The sequence below is a fragment of the Pelobates fuscus genome, chromosome 6 (genome assembly GCF_036172605.1).
Source record: "Pelobates fuscus isolate aPelFus1 chromosome 6, aPelFus1.pri, whole genome shotgun sequence".
NCBI classification, from domain to species: Eukaryota; Metazoa; Chordata; class Amphibia; order Anura; family Pelobatidae; genus Pelobates; species Pelobates fuscus.
In genome coordinates this window covers 78,176,508-78,197,321 of record NC_086322.1, presented here as the reverse complement: position 1 = coordinate 78,197,321, position 20,814 = coordinate 78,176,508, and the positions used below count along the sequence as shown (strand labels likewise).

The window sequence follows — 20,814 nt, the reverse complement described above, 5'->3', positions numbered from 1 at the left end:
GAGTTTTGTACCCTCTGTTCCAGAATTCCTACTAGCTTTGGATTTCAGTATTATAGGCTACGTATTTTACAAAGATTCATACAGCCTCAATCAGTGGAAGGAAGGTTGGTTTGCTCTGGAAAATGCATCTCTACACTACTGCCGTGAACAGGAATATGATCAAAGAGACATAATTCAACTAAAGAAACTACAAGAACTTAGTAAGATATATTATATTTCTTATCGGCGTTTTGAATATTTTGTTCATCCCACTTGCTGCTCACAAAAAAATATTATTTCTGGCATAATGATACCACTGGTGGTAGAATATACCTCATAACATATGGGTGTATATATAGGTAACATGTAAGGTACAATGTAATACATAGGTATAATATTTTATTTAATTGAGTAGAACAATTCTAATAATACAAACCACAACAGTAACTTAATTAATGAAAACAAATATATATCCTTTAATCCATAAAGAAAATCAGCACATATTGCATTGTATATGCAAATATCATTGTAAGTGTTAGAAAAAATACAGAAAGAGAGACAAGCCAAAAGATAGACAGACATACTTCAATATTTTTACACCCACTAATTTATTTATAGCTTTTTTTATTTAATGCAAATTAAGTAATTAGTTGGAACAGATACAGTGTTGTGGTAATATTCACAATGCATAATTTATTTTTTACAATTTACATTGATTGTTTCTTTGTTTCTTTTTTTTAAGCATCTGTGCATAAACATGAAAAAAGAAGCAGTCTTTTATTAGTTGAAAGTGGAAGGTAATGTAAACACGAACAATTGTATATAGCTTAAATGTGTTTATATTTACAATAAACCTCTGAGAAGATAAGGTAAACATGCTCATTTAAATATCACGTCGAGAGACCTTGAACAATGTTAAGACAATAGGCCTGCCTTTCTTCTTGCATTTTTTACATTATTTTTATATTTCTATTTGCATGGTATCTAATAACATAAATTGTATACCTAATAATATAAAACGTGCCAATGCTAAAACATTAAAGTAGAATAGTATGATCTGTGAATATAAGAATATGATAACTCTGAGAAGGAACAAAAAGCTTAGAGAAACCTTAGAGCTTGCCCTTTGGTCCCAGGCATAACAGCCGTCCAAAATCAAAATGCTGACAAGCTCCAGATGCAGCAAACTAGGACAATTGTTTCAGCCTTCTTTGGACTTTGTCATCAAGGAGTAGCTAAAACTCCTCTAATCACTGTGAGCAAGGAGTCCATGCCCAGATTACTCCTTTAACTTAGGGAGAGCCAAAGCAACTGCTTTACAACAGAAACAAAGAATATGAGAACCCTGATAACGGGAAACAACTAAGAGAAACCTCAATTGTTTGTCCTTCGGTTCTTTTTTTATTTCTTTCTTTTTTAAAGTTTTTATTTTGGCAAAATAGTCAATACAGAGTGAATATCAAGAATCAGAAGGAAACATACAAGAACAACATATATGCATCATATATGCCAGTACAAAAAATATTGACATGGTAAAACAATGATTAAATATGCAGTAGGATGGTTGATAATTTAGCAACCCATACAGCAGGAAACACTCTTGATCTTGCCTTCACCAACCTCTGTACTGCCTCTAATCTCTCCAATATTCCTTTTCCTCTATCTGACCACCATCTGCTGACTTTTGGCATTGGCATACCTAAGACCCAATTGACACCACCGTCTGAACATCACTCTCACAGAAACCTCCAATGTCTTGACCTAGAGCATTTCTCCACTAATCTCCTCTCCTTTTACCTATCTCAAACCTCACCTGTCCTAGTTCTGCAACCTCCTTCTACAATTCCACCCTCTCCTCTCAACTAGACATCATGGCACCTTGTACATTTAAACGCCGCAACCCCCCTCCCACCCCCCCTTCCAACAACAACCCTGGCACACCAAGCTCACTCGATACCTCCAAAAATGCTCCAGAACTGCTGAACGCTGTTGGAGAAAGTCTCACTGTGCATCTGACTTTATCTACTATAAATTTATGCTGAACTCATACAGCTTGGCTCTTTCCTCTGCAAAAGTTAATTACTTCAATACCCTCATAACCACACTCTCCCACACATTTAACACTCTTCTTCGCCCTGCTGTTCCTCCTCCACCTACTAACTTGACCGCCTCAGACTTTGCAACTCACTTCACTGACAAGATCTCTGCAATCAGATAAGAGATCTCTCATCTTTCTTCTTCCCTTACAATACTTCCCCTAACTTCACTCCCTCTGCTGTTCTATGTTCATTTGCACCCGCTACATTCGCACCCGCTACATTGGAAGACTGCTCTGCTGCAGTCCTCCCGCCCCACCACCTGCTCCCTAGATCCAATTCCCTCGCATCTCATCCGTACTCTGTCTTCTTCTCTTTCTCCACCTCTCACTAAAATTCTCAATCTCTCTCTCTCCTCTGGTATATTTCCATCGCCCTTCAAACATGCAACTGTAACCCCAATTCTAAAGAAGCCCAATCTTGACCCTAACTTCCCATCCAACTATCATCCTATCTCGCTACTACCTTTTGTTTCCAAGATCCTTGAAAGAATTGTGTATGCGAGATTGACAGACTTCCTCAAGTCCAACTCTCTGCTAGACCCGCTTCAGTCTGGTTTCCACGCTAAGCACTCTGTGGAAACGGTACTGACCAAAGTATCCAATGATCTACTCGCTGCAAAATCTCGTGGTCACTACTCTATCCTAATTCTCCTTGACCTGTCTGCGGCTTTTGACACTGTTGATCATCAACAGCTTCTTCTCATCCTCCGCAATATCGGTCTACAAGATATTGCTCTCTCCTGGTGCTCCTCCTACCTCTCCCAGCGCTCTTTCAGTATTTCTTTCTCTGGCTCTGTTTCTTCTCCCAACTCCTCTCTGTTAGTGTCCCCCAAGGTTCAGTCCTTGGTCCCCTACTGTTCTCCATCTATACTGCCTCCCTTGGTAAACTCATTAGTTCCTTTGGCTTCCAATATAATTTCTATGCAGATGACACGCAAATCTACCTGTCCTCTCCCGATCTCTCCCCGTCCCTCTTGACTAGTGTCTCTGACTGCATCTCTGCTGTTTCTAACTGGATGGTTGCCCACTTCCTTAAACTAAACTTGACCAAAACTGAAATTCTGGTCTTTCCTCCCTCAAGTGTTGTTACTCCTGTGTCTGTCTCCCTCCAAGTCAACGGTGCTACCATCAGCTCCACCATGCAGGCTCGCTGCCTAGGTGTTCTCTTTGACTCTGACCTCTCCTTCAAGCCTCATGTTCAATCTATTGCCAAATCCTGTCATTTCCATCTCAAAAACATTGCGCGCATCCGCCCCTACTTAACGCCAGATGCGACTAAGGTGTTGGTCCATTCCACTATCTTTTCTCGCCTTGACTACTGTAATCCGCTTCTCAGTGGTCTTACGTGCTCCCAACTTGCGCCGTTACAGTCCATAATGAATGCGGCGGCGAGGCTCATCTTCCTGTCCGCCCGCACCTCCCATGCCTCACCCTTCTGTCAGTCCCTACATTGGCTTCCTATAAAATATAGAGCTCAATTTAAAATTCTGGTTCTTGCTTTCAAATCTCTACATAATGTTGCTCCCACCTATCTATCCTCCCTTATACACAAGTATGTCCCGTCTAGGCCCTTACGATCTGTTGAAGACTTACGTCTATCTTCTGTCCGTACTCCCACCTCTGATGCTCGCCTTCAAGATTTCTCGAGGGCTGCACCGTTCCTGTGGAACTCGCTTCCCTCCTCCGTTAGATGCTCACCCAGTCTCCACTCCTTCAAAAAATCGTTTAAAACCCACTTCTTCATAAAAGCGTATCAATGAAACTGTTAATAGCTCCCAACTGATTCCTCTTCTGCAACTGTCACTAGTCTAATACTATCCTTACCTTTTGTGTAATTTTACCCCACTACCTCTAGCATGTAAGCTCATTGAGCAGGGCCCTCAACCCCTCTGTCCCTCTGTGTCCAACTTGTCTGGTTACAACTACATGTCTGTTCGTCCACCCATTGTAAAGCGCTGCGGAATTTGACGGCGCTCTATAAATATCATAATAATAATAACACAGTAAAGGAGTTTAAGCATGCGTGGGATAGGCATAAGGCTATCCTAACTATAAGATAAGGCCAGGGACTAATGAAAGTATTAATAGAAAAGTCGAGATTTCCCTTTGTCTTTGCTCCACAATAGTAGAGCAAAGGGCTAGGGAAAGTAGGTCAGATTTGGGTGGTACCAGCACCACCGAGATGGGCTTGGACCCTTTGTAGTAAATATAGAAAAAATGCACAATGCTAAGGTAGTATCCCTTTAAGGGGGTAACTTACCCAGCAAGCTGGTATAGTGTAATTAAAGAACACTGATATAAAGCATTAACTGCTTGGTTTTTAGTTAGAGTAAAGAGGGTACATAAATTCATATAACAATGCTGGTGGTTGATGGTGAATATAGGTACAGACAAAACGGAATATGGACCGATAAATACGGTATAGGGAAATCTTGCATCAACAGTGCTACAAATAAACTTTAATCACTGTTGCATGCAGGGAATACTAGTAAAACTATTGTTGCAGTACAATTGCTGAGTGCAAACTGCTACAATGATCTCCATAAAAATCCGATTGTACACATTTATTCACAGACGCAACCCACACAGAGTAGTAGAGGGAAACAGCTTAGTTCATAGAACAAGTATTATTGGTGCCATAGTGAAAGCAGTAGTAGGGAAAAAGTATCATATAGATACAAAAAAGACCCGTAGACAGCAGGCTAGTAATGATCGTAGTGATCTGATAAGGATGCTGCTGCATAGACGGCTGGTCTAGCTAATGCCCTATCTTCTGCTAATAAACACCTTCGTGGGTGTTCTGCACTATAAGGCTACCTGTCTGCTGTGCCTCTATAATTTCCCCTCTTAACTAAGGCGACATAGATTTAGCAGGTTATAGTAACCGAGAGTGAAAGTGACAGAGAGAGGATTCCCATTCGTGCTTCGTGGTGTGCACCGTGAAGTGCCAGTGAGTGCTCGAGTGTGGTGAATGGGAATCACGCTGGAAACCCGACGCGCGTTTCGGAGTGCTGGACTCCTTCGTCAGGGGCTTAGGAGTCCAGCACTCCGAAACGCGCGTCTGGTTTCCAGCGTGATTCCCATTCACCACACTCGAGCACTCACTGGCACTTCACGGTGCACACCACGAAGCACGAATGGGAATCCTCTCTCTGTCACTTTCACTCTCGGTTACTATAACCTGCTAAATCTATGTCGCCTTAGTTAAGAGGGGAAATTATAGAGGCACAGCAGACAGGTAGCCTTATAGTGCAGAACACCCACGAAGGTGTTTATTAGCAGAAGATAGGGCATTAGCTAGACCAGCCGTCTATGCAGCAGCATCCTTATCAGATCACTCCGATCATTACTAGCCTGCTGTCTACGGGTCTTTTTTGTATCTATATGATACTTTTTCCCTACTACTGCTTTCGCTATGGCACCAATAATACTTGTTCTATGAACTAAGCTGTTTCCCTCTACTACTCTGTGTGGGTTGCGTCTGTGAATAAATGTGTACAATCGAATTTTTATGGAGATCATTGTAGCAGTTTGCACTCAGCAATTGTACTGCAACAATAGTTTTACTAGTATTCCCTGCATGCAACAGTGATTAAAGTTTATTTGTAGCACTGTTGATGCAAGATTTCCCTATACCGTATTTATCGGTCCATATTCCGTTTTGTCTGTACCTATATTCACCATCAACCACCAGCATTGTTATATGAATTTATGTACCCTCTTTACTCTAACTAAAAACCAAGCAGTTAATGCTTTATATCAGTGTTCTTTAATTACACTATACCAGCTTGCTGGGTAAGTTACCCCCTTAAAGGGATACTACCTTAGCATTGTGCATTTTTTCTATACTAATGAAAGTATTTAGAAAACTGGGCAGACTAGATGGGCCGAATGGTTCTTATCTGCCGTCACATTCTATGTTTCTATGTTTCTATGTTTCTATGAATGGCTGTTGCTCCAGGAGGAGAATTATAGTGACTGCACTTCCACCGCTTGGGCACCTTCCTTGGGCTATGAGCCTGACCCTGGTTCTGGGGTGAGAAAATTAATGTAGAGAGGATGACCAAACCTTATTCTATTGTTAACCTACTATATTGAGTGCATCTTCAGTGAATTGTGTGTCACCAGACCAAGGGCATGTGTGGCGAAACCGACCTCGCCACGTGTCCTTGGAGGGGGCTGATTGCCCGCCTCTTGCCTTTGGACTATGGACCAGACTTTATGGGAATGTGATACCCCAGATAGCCATACCATGGAGCCTATTCATATAATGAAAGACTATGGGAAAGACTTTAGCTCCATGGCAATTGTACTGTGTGAGTAGGATCTGCGCGCTATTCGGTAGTTTTGTGCGTGCAGATCCCAGCTATCTGGGGATAGGTGAAATGTCTGTGTGTTATGTGTAAATGTGACTTTATGTATTTTAAAGTGTTTTATGTTGTTTTGCAACCATGTGGTTAATGGAGTCTGCCTTTAGTCCTGGGTAATTGGATTACTTCTCCAATTAACTCCAGGGCAGAAGGGAGGAAACCAGGGTGCATTGTGGGGATGTTTTTCTGCCAGCTAGAAAGGAACAAAATATTACTTTTAGTAACTTTTGAACCCCTGGTCGGATTCATGCCATTTTTAAATATGTTGTTCCCCTGAATGGATTGATTGTGGATATGTATTTTTATGTGAATGTGATGTATGGTTTTCAAGTTATGAAAGTTGTGTAAAAGTATATTTTACACTGTATGCATAATGGGATTATGTGTCACACTAAGGGGAGGGGATGTGTGGGAGGTAACATCTATGTCATTGGTTCTTTTATGCCTCCCCCTGGGTGTGGCCTGTATGTGTGAGTTGGAAATAAAAGCCAGGCTGGATGAGCCAGTCCAGAGTTCCTGTTTTAACCTCAAAGTGATGTGTCGTCTCATTATTGGGGGAAGGATTTATTGTATGCTGTTCCAGTTGACTGCTAGGGGTACAAGCCTATTCGTATGGTTCCTATTCAATGGTCTACAGCATTCATACGCTTGGGAGAATTTAAAGGTTTCTTGGATTCGGTGATTATGGTGTCTGCCAGAGTGCTTGGAGTCCTCAGGAAGCACTAGGAGCATCCATTAACGGAGGTACCAAGTCGGGGTGCCAGGTGATCCGTTACATTGGTGGCAAGCGGTGGGATGGCGTCCTAGTGCGAGGTAAAGCAGCTCAGAGACACTGTTTGGATTTACAAATTGAGGGCAACGCTAGCACCCGTGCAGCGCCCCTGGGAGCAGACTAGTATGGAAGGTTCTGGCTCTGGAGATGATTGGCTGGCCGAGGTGAGGCAGCGAGTGGCCGAGTATGGGGATGATATACCCATGGAGACACGCCGAGTGATCTGGAACCAGGTCATGGCCGAGCGAAACACAAGGCTGGACCGAGAATTCCGGTTGGCGAAAGAGAGGAAGTATGCTCAGCAGCAGGAGCGTTACAGCAGCCGAGTAGAGGCTGCATCCGAGGAGGTTAGCCGTCTTTCCCTGAGGCGGCGGGAGGAACCCGAAGTGGGGGTCCTCATAGACTGGTCCTGTGAGGAACCACAACAGGCAGGTAGAGATGGGACCAAGGTCTCTCCACCGGGATGCTGGGCAGCCGGCCCAGATCCCCAGCAGCAGCCAGAGTTGCCAGGTGGGGAAGCAGGTGGCCCTTACTCACAAATGTTGAGGGGCCTTACGGATTGGTCCTGGGAAGACCCACAGATGGCAGGTGGAGATGGGACTGCGGTCTCTCTACCGGCCCTACAGGGATGCTGGGCAGTCGGCCCAGATCCCCAGCGGCAGTGTGCGTTACAGGGAGCTGAAGGTGCCGTTCTTGCTCCTCAGCGGCAGTCTACGGTGCAGGGAGAGGACCCTGTTATCCCTGCTCCCCAGCGGCTGAAAGTGTGTAAGGGAGAGGAGTTTGTTACCCCCTCTCCCCAGCGGCAGCTTAGCACACCAAGGGGAGACAGTAAGCCCCACACCAGCGCAGATGGGACCGTGGTCTCTGCGCCCAAGTTACAGGGAGCTGAAGGGGCCGTCCTCCCTCCCCAGCGGCAGTGTGATTTGTTGGGAATTGGGAGCCCAGTCTCCATTCCCCAGCGGCAGAGTATCCAGCAGGGAATGGAGAGCCCAGCCCCCTTTCCCCCTCAGCAGGACTCTGTGCTGGGAGGAGAGACAGTCGGTCTCCCTCCACAGAGACGGGAAGTATGTATGGGAGAGGATATTGTTACCACCTCTCCCCAGCAGCGGATCATTAATGTACAGGGAATAGAGAGCCCAGTCTCCATTCCCCAGCGGCAGAGTGTTCTAATGGGAGAGGAGCTGGTTACCACCTCTCCCCAGCTGCAGCTTAATGTACCAGGGGGAGACTGTAAGCCCCACACCTGTGCAGATGGGACAGTGGTCTCTGCACTTCCAGCACAGGGGGTAGGGACGGTCGGTCCTGCCCCCCCACGACAGGGCTGTTTAGCCAAAGGGGAGACAGTCTGTCTCCAGCAGCAGAGCTGTGTACCCAGAGGGGAGACGGTCGGTCTCCCCCTCCCACAACCAGGCTCCAATCAGGCTACTTCAGTGGTAGCGCTGGCACCAGGGCAGAGTACCGCTGGTCTCTGCCCACTCAGCAACCCACCAAGGCAGACTACCAGTCCCCCACACAGCCGTGGTGAGGCACCTGGACCTGGACAAAGTTCTCCTCTACCCAGGTGTAGTAACCAGTTATTGTGGATGGGAGGTACTGCTGTTTGTGCTTCATGGGTGGGTTGCTGGACTAACCAGGGCACTGACCGGCAGGAGGTCAGATACCCTGTTAGTCTGGGGGGTAAAGGGGAGAAGTGTGGCGAAACCGACCTCGCCACGTGTCCTTGGAGGGGGCTGATTGCCCGCCTCTTGCCTTTGGACTATGGACCAGACTTTATGGGAATGTGATACCCCAGATAGCCATACCATGGAGCCTATTCATATAATGAAAGACTATGGGAAAGACTTTAGCTCCATGGCAATTGTACTGTGTGAGTAGGATCTGCGCGCTATTCGGTAGTTTTGTGCGTGCAGATCCCAGCTATCTGGGGATAGGTGAAATGTCTGTGTGTTATGTGTAAATGTGACTTTATGTATTTTAAAGTGTTTTATGTTGTTTTGCAACCATGTGGTTAATGGAGTCTGCCTTTAGTCCTGGGTAATTGGATTACTTCTCCAATTAACTCCAGGGCAGAAGGGAGGAAACCAGGGTGCATTGTGGGGATGTTTTTCTGCCAGCTAGAAAGGAACAAAATATTACTTTTAGTAACTTTTGAACCCCTGGTCGGATTCATGCCATTTTTAAATATGTTGTTCCCCTGAATGGATTGATTGTGGATATGTATTTTTATGTGAATGTGATGTATGGTTTTCAAGTTATGAAAGTTGTGTAAAAGTATATTTTACACTGTATGCATAATGGGATTATGTGTCACACTAAGGGGAGGGGATGTGTGGGAGGTAACATCTATGTCATTGGTTCTTTTATGCCTCCCCCTGGGTGTGGCCTGTATGTGTGAGTTGGAAATAAAAGCCAGGCTGGATGAGCCAGTCCAGAGTTCCTGTTTTAACCTCAAAGTGATGTGTCGTCTCATTATTGGGGGAAGGATTTATTGTATGCTGTTCCAGTTGACTGCTAGGGGTACAAGCCTATTCGTATGGTTCCTATTCAATGGTCTACAGCATTCATACGCTTGGGAGAATTTAAAGGTTTCTTGGATTCGGTGATTATGGTGTCTGCCAGAGTGCTTGGAGTCCTCAGGAAGCGCTAGGAGCATCCATTAACGGAGGTACCAAGTCGGGGTGCCGGGTGATCCGTTACAGCATGAAACATATATGTTGAGTCATGGGAGGTCTCCGGAGGGTCTAGGCCTCTAGTTTGATTGCACCTGCAGCTGACAAAAGCCTGGCTGGTGGATGCCAGACTAGTGTGGGCTATAGATGGTGTCACAAATTACTAGTTTTAGGGAGTACATATGTGCGTTAAGGTATAACTAAGTTAATTAATGTTACCGGATATAGGTTGTGGCATAGTGTGTGGTAGCATTTTGGTGTGCATATCACATGTGTAGTGGAGAATTGGGGGTAGGAGTTTAAACATATTTAATCTAACTTAACAGCAATTTACATGGTAGGTCACATATTGTAAGGGTTTACCTTGGTTTAAGTCCATAGTGCAGAGATGTTAGCTCACCCTTGTAGATAATCACAGCCCCCGGTAACCAGGTAAGAAGCCACCTGGGCTGTGAATCTGTGCATGGGGGCTTGGCAAGGAAAAATAGGCAACAGCTACAGGAACAGGAAACCATTAACTGACAGTGCCCTCAGTGAGAGGCAGTGTTATATACCTGGATAATGAGCAGCTAATTTGCAAGTTGCCTCAGGTGGACATAAAGGGACAGGCAGTAGCCACAGGAGAAGTCCAGCCCCTAGTGCTGCAGACAAGGCAATGTAAACAGGGCTCGAACCACACTAATAGAAAAGATCAGCAGTGGCTCAGAAGCAGGAAAGCAGGCTTAGAATACTGAAGGGCCCAGGATCAAATCCCCTATAAGACACCTGTGGGGTGGCCATGCCTAGCCATCTAGATGGCACGGGGAGAACCGTGAAACATATGAGTCGGGTGAACGCAGGTGTATGGAATCTCATTGCATGGATTGTTATTCCTAGGTGTGGGTATCGTCAAATTCCTGTTCTTCTATAAGAGGTCTGATCCCTAACAAACCTTGCTGCCTAGGATCTTGTATTGTAACCCAGATTCAGGGCAGTGGGGGGAGTTGGGGTTGGTGTAATATTCGTAGGTTCTCTAAGTGGCCATGTCCTGTTGCATATATTTTAGCCAGTGTTCCCAAATGTCTAGGTATTGTGGATATGAGTGTGTCAGTGAGAATTTTAGTTCCTCTAGAATTTGGATGGATTCCACTTTCTGGATCCAGTTCCTGATTGTGGGTGCAGCTGTATTTTCCAGTGTAGGTGGATTAATATGTTGACCGCTGTCAAGAGGTTTTTTATGAGTATGCTTGTTTTTGTCGGGAGTGGTGAGGGGTATAGAAGGAACAGTGTTGCTTTTGGGGTGCAAGGTATGAGTTGTCCGGTGATGGCATGGATAAAGGATGCTATCCACTTCCAGTACGGTTGTATAACTTTGCATGTCCACCAGATTTGGCTTGGAGTACCTTTGGACCGTTGACATCTCTGAGATTTGAGGAAACAGATGGTTGAGGTGCGAAGGTGTGTAGTGCCACCTTGCTATTCTTTTGTAATTGTTCTCTTGGGTGGAGTTGCTAACAGAGGTACGGAAGATGTTTTAGAAGATACATGTGCATTCGGTGTTGGAGAAAGAGAGGTGGAGTTCCTCTTCCCATGCAGTCATAAATCTAGGGTGAGGGGGTGAAGTGTGTTTTCGGATTAGTTTGTAGAGTATGGATAAATGTTTGGTTTTGAGCAGACAACTTGAACAGAGGTTTTCAAAGATACAATTTATCCAGGAGCTTTTACAATAAAAAGAAGAGAATGCCTTATAGTTACACAATAAAATTCAAATTTCTATAAATGAGGAAATTCTTAAAATGCAAATGTGTGTACTCAGGCAGACAAAGTTATACTCAGTATAAAATCACAGCATTATGTTTCATAGCAGCAAATAGTCCAAGTATAAATATATAAGTCCCAAATTGGATGAATAATATATACCAGTCTTTTAGAGTGTGTATCATAAACCACCTTTGAGCTGCTGGATGAAATAGCAAGATCAACTGGGGTATTTATGAATTTATATACCGTACATACTCGAGTATAAGCCGACCCGAATATAAGCCGAGGCCCCTAATTTTACCCCCAAAAACTGGGAAAACGTATTGACTCGAGTATAAGACTAGGGTGAGAAATGCAGCAGCTACTGGTAAATTTCTAAATAAAATTAGAATCTAAAAAAAATATATTAATTGAATATTTATTTACAGTGTGTGTATAATGAATGCAGTGTGAGTGTATGAGTGCAGCGTGAGTGTATGAGTGCAGCGTGAGTGTATGAGTGCAGCGTGAGTGTATGAGTGCAGCGTGTGTGTATGAGTGCAGCGTGTGTGTATGAGTGCAGCGTGTGTATGAGTGCAGCGTGTGTGTATGAGTGCAGTGTGTGTTGCAGAGCCTTGGTGGGGGGTGGGCAATTTTTTTTTATTTTTTTTTTATTTTATTTTTTTTATTATTATTTATTATTTGTATTTATTTAATTTAATTATTAATTTTTTTATTATTACTATTTTTTTTTTCGTCCCCCCTCCCTGCTTGATACATGGCAGGGAGGGGGGCTCTCCTTCCCTGGTGGTCCAGTGGCATTGGCAGTTCAGTGGGGGGAGAGGGGGGCTGGCAGAGCTGTAACTTACCTGTCCTGCAGCTCCTGTCAGCTCTCTCCTCCTCCGCGCCGTCCGTGCAGCTCCCCCTGTCAGCTCACACTGTAAGTCTCGCGAGAGCCGCGGCTCTCGCGAGATTTACACTGGGAGCTGACCGAGGTGCTGAACGGACGGCGCGGAGGAGGACAGAGCTGACAGGAGCTGCAGGACAGGTACGTTACAGCTCTGCCAGCCCCCCTCTCCCCCAGTCTGTATTATGGCAATGCAAATTGCCATAATACAGACTATTGACTCGAGTATAAGCCGAGTTGGGGTTTTTTAGCACAAAAAATGTGCTAAAAAACTTGGCTTATACTCGAGTATATACGGTACTTTCAATACAAGAAAGATCGAGTGCAAAAGTAGAAAATTAGTGATAATTCGAAAAAATAGATCCAAAATGCCAGTAAATAAACCAAAACATAAAAATGTAAATGGAAATAAAATAAGCGCTAATTAGTATTGCTGACTAACAGCCAAAATGCTTAGTCTCTCACCAAAAAAAAATCTGGGCTGACAGCCTGAGAGTGATAATTGTGGCTGTAGCAATCAAAGATAAAAAATATACTGTGTTAAAGTCGTGACAGGATCCGTGTATAATCCGTGTGATGCCAATAAAAGATAAAAACTTGTAGGTGAAAAATAGAGTGTTATTTTATTTAATTAATAAAAAGGTAAATCATCTAAATATAGGTGAATAAAATATTATAGAACTGCTCCAAAAAAGAAGAAAGCAAAATTGGCTAAATAACCTGACCGATGATGCTGGATGGCTGTGGATGATATTCGTCTTCTACCAAGTGGATGTTGCAGCAACCGGTGAGGACGGCGTCCGCAGTCTTGGTTAGTCCACCTCCGACCTCACATTGATAGGTGAGCCATCTTGGTGATGTCAGGCAGAAACAGTAGATAGCCAACAGATGCTTTCTCCAAACAGGCCTTAGTTCTCAAAACTTTCCAATGTGGATTGTAGCCTTACGCGTTTCAAAGGGTATTGCCCAATTTCATCAGAGGCATATCAGTACATCACGTCTCTGTAACCCTGTAAAAGTTCTGGTCGGGAGTTGAGAAACTGTGTCATTTGTGAGTGGCGGAACCATAGCATTGGAGAGAGTTGTGTCTGAGGAAGAAGTTCTTACAAAGGGCAAAATACCAGTCGTGGCGACCATCCTGCCTAGAGTGAGGTAGAGTGTGTTGTAATGGGCTATTGATGTACCTGGACGGAACAATGGGTTGTGTGTAATTGGGTATAGGGGGGAGGGCGGTGGTTGGATACATTGGGCAGTTTTCATAGTTGCTGCCATATTTTTAGAGTGGGAACAATGGTGGGATGTAAATGTCCTTCAGTTCTTATGATCTCTATGTTTGCTTTAATGCATTTGCTTAGGGTCTCCTTAAGTTAAAAGGGTCACAATAGAAGAATTATAAATTATAAATAAATTACAAATTATCCAAGTCAGATATATTTTGAGCTGTGCTCTTTTGGCGAGAGATTTAAAATTGTCTATATACCTGAAATTCACAAGTTAGTGAATACCAGTGCAAGAAACATAGCAGAAATATGTGTCGTGATTGTTCAGATATGCGATATTTAAGTATATTTACAAGGAATAACAAGAAATCTGGTAAGGCATGATGAAGATCCAAACAAGGATCACAATAGTACTGTGAAGGAATGCTGGACTGTCTTGTATTTTAGTTGGGAAAAATAAACTATTGAAAAAGTTGCAAATAAAGTTGACGTGCTTACCCAAAATTGGTAATCAATTCATTGTACATAGTGTCTGAGCTCCTGTGAATATAACCGCAGTAGGCAATAGACCACAAAACAGAGCCTCTCAGAGCTGTTAGAACTACTCCAACTCCCACTGCTCTTAGACAAAACGCTAGTATTCAACAGCCAATAGTCACATCAAAGTCCCAGGTCATAAAACCATTAACAATATATTAATAAATCAATTAAAAGAGAAGCAAAAATGAACAAAAATAGCATTTAAAGAAAATTGCACAAACAATACCTCCTTAGGACAATTGTGTTCTTCCACTATATTTCTGGGACAATGGCACATTAGTCTGTGCAAATCAATTTGAATTTGATCACTCGTATACAAAAAACAGCAACAAGTCACTTACCGTATTTTTCGCTCCATAAGACGCACTTTTTTCCCCTCAAAAGTGAGGGGAAATGTCTGTGCGTCTTATGGAGCGAATATGAAGCTTTACTTACCTGTCTTGTAGCGTTGGCCGGCAGCACAGGGTACCCCGCGGTACTGGAACTTCAATTTCAGGTTTCGGTTTCCGGCGGGACTGAAAGGAAGTGCGCACTCAGCTCAGTGTGCACACTTCCTTTCAGTCCCGCCAGTAACCGGAACCTGAAATTGAAGTTCCAGTACCGCGGTGCGCCCTGTGCTGCCGGCCAACGCTACAAGACAGGTCAGTAATTATAGGACAAGGGGAGGGGGGACAGTATGGGAGAGGAGAATATGGGAGAGAAGAGAAGACCATGGGGAGGGGGGGGGATGAAGTCTATGGGGAGCGAGGGGGATGAAGACTATGGGGAGGGGGGGGATCAAGACTATGGGGAGGGGGGGATCAAGACTATGGGGAGGGGGGATGAAGACTATGGGGAGGGGGGATGAAGACTATGGGGAGGGGGGATGAAGACTATGGGGAGGGGGATGAAGACTATGGGGAGGGGGGGATGAAGACTATGGGGAGGGGGGGATGAAGACTATGGGGAGGGGGGGGATTACGACTATGGGGAGGGGGGAATGAAGACTATGGGGAGGGGGGGAATGAAGACTATGGGGAGGGGGGGATGAAGACTATGGGGAGGGGGGGATGAAGACTATGGGGAGGGGGGATGAAGACTATGGGAGAGAGGAGAAGACTATGGGAGGGGGGAGAAGACTATGGGAGAGAGGAGAAGACTATGGGGGGACACTATGGGACAGGGGAGAAAAAAAATATTCTGAACAAACTGTCTCATAGTAAGAAACACTATGGGACAGTTTGTTCAGAATATTTTTTTTCTGGGTTTCTTCCTCTAAAAACTAGGTGCGTCCTATGGTGAGGTGCGTCTTATGGAGCGAAAAATACGGTATATTCAATCGCACTTTTTCCATTATATCTTTGTAGGGAAGTACTGCACATTTGACTTAAAAAAAATGTATGCAGGTATTATTATTAAAATAAATGATAGTAAAAATAATAATAACTATAATATAAACACAATCTGAATGATGGCTTACTATTCCATCAGATGTATATTTGCATTATACATTATTGTAGTAGGAAAGACCTTGTTAGAGTTCAAATCTCTGTGTAGTCTAAATAAAAGTTGGTTTTGCAAGACAGGTGCTCTTTAAATTCTAGCAAAAGTTTAACCACACTAATCATGTGAAAATCTAAAAGCTTGAAGCTATCTCTCCATCACTGTTTAGGATTATGATGCAATATTCATCCTTGCGGGAATTTGTACTTTAAACTACGGAGAATGGTCAATGAGCAGCTTAACTTCAAGTTCAGCAAAATGTGTTTAATCACATAAGCTCCTATTCTACCAGAACAAAGCCATATATATCAATACCTCAACTTTGTTTAGGCTTTTAGAATAATTCAAGGAGAAAAGCAACGGATAGCTCTAATTATGAACATGTAAATTGATTATAAAAACTACTGTAAACGTACCGGTTAACAAATGTATATGTTGATATTATATTTTAAGACAGTAACTGATCTGCTACAAGCTTAAGATCATCACTGAGAAGGTCATATGGGGGTCTTTCATTTTCTTTATTTCTTCCAAAACAAACATTTTAATCCCCTAAGGGCAAATACTAGTTTCCTTATATTAAAAGACTAATTCTGGCTCTTTTGCTACTTTTGTTCATAGCAAAAGAGCTATGTTTGTTTATTTTTTAAAAAAAAAGGAACAGTTATACTAATAAACACTTATTTTCTGTATATTTGCCGTTTTATTTACAATAATAAGAACATGATTTAAACAGATATATATACACTGAACAAAATTATAAACACAACACTTTTGTTTTCCCCCATTTTTCATGAGCTGAACTCAAAGCACTAAGACTCAAATATTGTTCACACATCTGTCTAAATCTGTGTTAGTGAGCACTACTCCTTTGCCGAGATAATCCATCCACCTCACAGGTGTGGCATATCAAGATGCTGATTAGAGAGCATGATTATTGCACAGGTGTGCCTTAGGCTGGCCACAAGGCCACTCTAAAATGTGCAGTTTTAGAGTATTGGGTGGGTCTGAAAACCAGTCAGTATTTGGTGTGACCACTATTTGCCTCACGCAGTGCAACACATCTGCTTCCCATAGAGTTGACCAGGTTGTTGATTGTGGCCTGTGGAATGTTGGTCCACTCCTATTCAATGGCTGTGCAAGGTTGCCGGATATTGGCAGGACCTGGAGCACGCTGTTGTATACGCCGATCTGGAGCATCCCAAACATGCTCAATGGGTGACATGTCCGGTGAGTATGCTGGCCATGCAAGAACTGGGATGTTTTCAGCTTCCAGGAATTGTGTACAGATCCTTGCAACATGGGTGCACAACATGAATGGCACAACAATGGGCCTCCGGATCTCGTTACAGTATCTCTGTGCATTCAAAATGCCAATCAATAAAATGCACCTGTGTTCGTTAACCATATCATACGCCTACCTATACCATAACCCCACCGCCACCACGGGCCACCTGATCCATAATGTTGACATCAGAAAACTGCTCACCCATAGGACGCCATATACAGAGTCTGCCATCTACCCTGTACAGTGAAAACCGGGATTTATCCATGAAGAGAACACCTCTCCAAAGTGCCAGATGCCATAGAATGTGAGCATTTTCCGACTTAAGTCGGTTACGACAACAAACCATTGTCAGGGAGAGACCCCGATGAGGACGACAAGCTTCCCTGAGACGGTTTCTTACAGTTTGTGGAGACATTCTTTGGTTATGCAAACCGATTACTGCAGCAGCTGTCCGGGTGGCTGGTCCCAGACGATCTTGAAGGTGAAGATGCTAGATGTGGAGGTCCTGGGCTGCGGTTGTGAGGCCAGTTGGACCGGCCTTATGGTAGAGAAATTAACATTCAATTCACGGGTAACATCTGGTGGACATTCCTGCAGTCAACATGCCAATTGCTTGCTCCCTCAAAACTTGCAACATCTGTGGCATTGTGCTGTGTGATAAAACTGCACATTTTAGAGTGACCTTTTATTGTGGCCAGCCTAAGGCACACCTGTGCAATAATCATGCTGTCTAATCAGCATCTTGATATGCCACACCTGTGAGGTGGATGGATTATCTCATCAAAGGAGAAGTGCTCACTAACACAGATTTAGACAGATTTGTGAACAATATTTGAGAGAAATAGGCCTTTTGTGTACATAGAAAAGGTCTTAGATCTTTGAGTTCAGCTCATGAAAAATGGGTGCAAAAACAAAAGTGTTGCATTTATAATTTTGTTCAGTGTATGTATATGTATGTACAGTAGAAATTGTAGCCGTATTAGTCCAGTGATGCAGACGTAAAATAACAGATGGAATTCATATCCACTTCCGGGATCTCTCAGACGCCATCTTGGTTTTCTTACCCACAAGTTTCTCCGCGGCAATCTGTGTCCAGGAATCCTGTTGCAGGCCTTTGCCGTCCGTCCAGCTTCTTACCCCGGTCTTCGTCGTAAATCGCGTCCCAGGGACTCCTAAACCGTAAGTTAGACCTACCTGTCACGCCAGGATCGGTTCCCACGGCGCACGGTACAGCACGGGTCCTCGCTTTACGTTTTTTCTCTGCTATGTCGCAATGACACAAGCCGTTTCGCGGCTTCGTTTCGTACGGTTGTTCGGCCAAATCAGGCGTATTAAGTGAAGTTGAAGTGATCCTTTTGCACAAACTGTTCCCTTGCTACACTGAACGATTATCATTTCGGTTGTACTTTTTCCGTTCGGCACTTTATTCATGTTATATTTAAGCACGCTTGCTGTTTGCATAAAATGCATATGTTTAAACTATTCGTCCTAGCTTCTGGTTCCCTTCATATGGGGTTCGGTTATTCTGCTATGTATAACGCATAGATCTGTTTCGTGAGTTACAGTTCATCATTTCATGTATATACATTCGGTTAAATAGTTGCTTGTTTTAATAGACAGACTATTTTCATTTCTTTTTAAAGGTATCACTTATTCTATCAAGGTGCATGAAACCAGCTAACATTTCTGTATGGATCATTTGACTCCCACGCTAATATGAGTTTTCCATAATTATCCATTTCATTTAAAATTGACTCAGCCTACGTTACAGGCCTCATTTCTTTGTTGTTAACTATGACACATACATAAGGTTATAGTTTCCTTTTCATGCATGCTCGGGTTGAATCACACGTTTCTGATCCAACCAATCATACGTCGTTTTACTGCACAGTAATATGCATATATATATAACTTACATCAATTCTATGTTTCCCTTACACACTGTTATTATATAACACATATGCTGTTTATACATAGTCCACGGCCTCCCTCACCCTTCCTCTTATAGATGTTTTATTAAAGCCACGGCATCACTTTTTCCTGGGTAACACATTTATATTCCCATGGTATATCACAACATTTCATTTTACAAGTCATACGCCAGCAAGCCTTAAAAAACATCGCATGGTACAGGCTACAAGTCTGTTTCTTTCCAACAATCCACACTCATCATACTACTCTCTTTTACCCATTTCAGGCTGTCAAGCTTAAAAATATTTGCACCACATGTTTTTTTTCCTGTGAGATTTGTCATACTACCAGGTACGTACAGCTGCTCATATGGTATTCTACCATACATTTAATTTCTCCCCCCTAGGTTAGAGTACTGGCAAAAGGGTCATAGGCTTCCCAATAGGTATTTACCCCTTCGTGGCAGTCGCCATCAGTTAGTGGTCCCGTGAGGCCAACACCCCGCCTCAACGTTTCAGAGGCAAATACCCATCGGGCCACACGGTAGCTAGCCGCCTTGCATGTTGCATAGAGAGGGCCTCACCTGTCACTCCCTTCCCCTGTTTTCTGTCTTACAGTCATGTGAGGCCTAAAACTCCTGCCATTACAACGAGTGGCCTCAAATCCCCTCACGCCAACGCATAGATAGAGCCTCTCAAGCCGCTTGGCAATTAATAGGGCCTCACCTGTCACCAAACAAGTATAATGTTTCGCCATCCGGCTTAGCTAGCCTGCCAGTACAATTTGGTGGTTTTCATACAATAATTAATTGTTTTGTTTGTAGTATGTCTCAGGAAGGGCTAGAGGATTTCTCCCTACCGGGCACTCCGGCTAGAGCAAACACTCCAACGCAGGGAGGAGGAGAGGTGGCTAGTCCGGCATCCTTCATATCATGGACAATCCCTCGCATAACCAGCGAACTCAGGAGACGACAAATCCCATTCCCTGCAACAGCAAGGAAAGCGGAACTATACAAATTACTTCACACCTTCACCGATAACATTGATGCAGGGGAAGGGACTAGCCAGTTTTACCCGGGAGATATACATGGCATGCTTTCATCCCTCATGGCATCCATGAGCAGGGTCAACTCCAGGCTGGAGAAACTCGAATCGGTCACCTCAGCCCTTACCATGGCTGGGACGCCCACTGCAACCCCCCCAGCACCGGTCGAATTGCAATTAGTTTCTCCAGCCACCACCTCTGACGATCAAGAGGTTAATCCTGCCCATATGATCCCTGAGCACCTCAAAAAAGATATCCTGGAAGGTAAAGATATCAACTTGGCTTCACTGCTGATTGCTTCCCAGGATGTGGTGGAACATAAGACTTACGCTTATGACGATATTTCTGTGGTGGTCAAATCCAGGGATGCCCGCCTAAATAGGAAACTGACTATCCCTGAGTTTGTGTTGGCGTTTGGCATTTACCGTGATGTCATCTGTGCAGTATATCCCCACAGGCGTGAGGAGTTTGATCTGTATATGCACCAGCTGGTGGACCTGGGCAACAAATATGGTGGGTCAGCTTTCTACGATTACCATAGATCCTTTTCTGCTAAAGTGTCTGGCGCTTTCTCCCAGTACGGGACAAGGTCCAACTGGAGCAAGATAGGTCTGCATTTTCTGCAGACACTTTGCAGGTCTAAGAATGCCAGCTTGTGCATACTGCTCCTCTATGGCTCATACGGCTAATTTCTGTCCCACCACTGCGAACGAACGTACCCCCTCGCAGGGCACTAGTTCCACTGGTACAACAGAAAAAACGCCCACAGACAAACTGGGACGGCCTATCAAGTTTCTGGGCAAGTCCCAGATATG

At 43.9% G+C, this 20,814-nt stretch overlaps 1 protein-coding gene across 1 annotated transcript in view; it reads left to right on the top strand.

Moving 5' to 3' along the window:
• Nucleotides 1-20,814, top strand: part of ARAP2 (ArfGAP with RhoGAP domain, ankyrin repeat and PH domain 2) — a 348,358-nt gene that overhangs the window by 205,806 nt on the left and 121,738 nt on the right. The window contains exons 17-18 of the mRNA XM_063457861.1: nucleotides 2-200; nucleotides 722-776. Coding sequence (XP_063313931.1) covers nucleotides 2-200; nucleotides 722-776 — 254 coding nt within the window. The remainder of the gene's footprint in view (nucleotide 1; nucleotides 201-721; nucleotides 777-20,814) is intronic.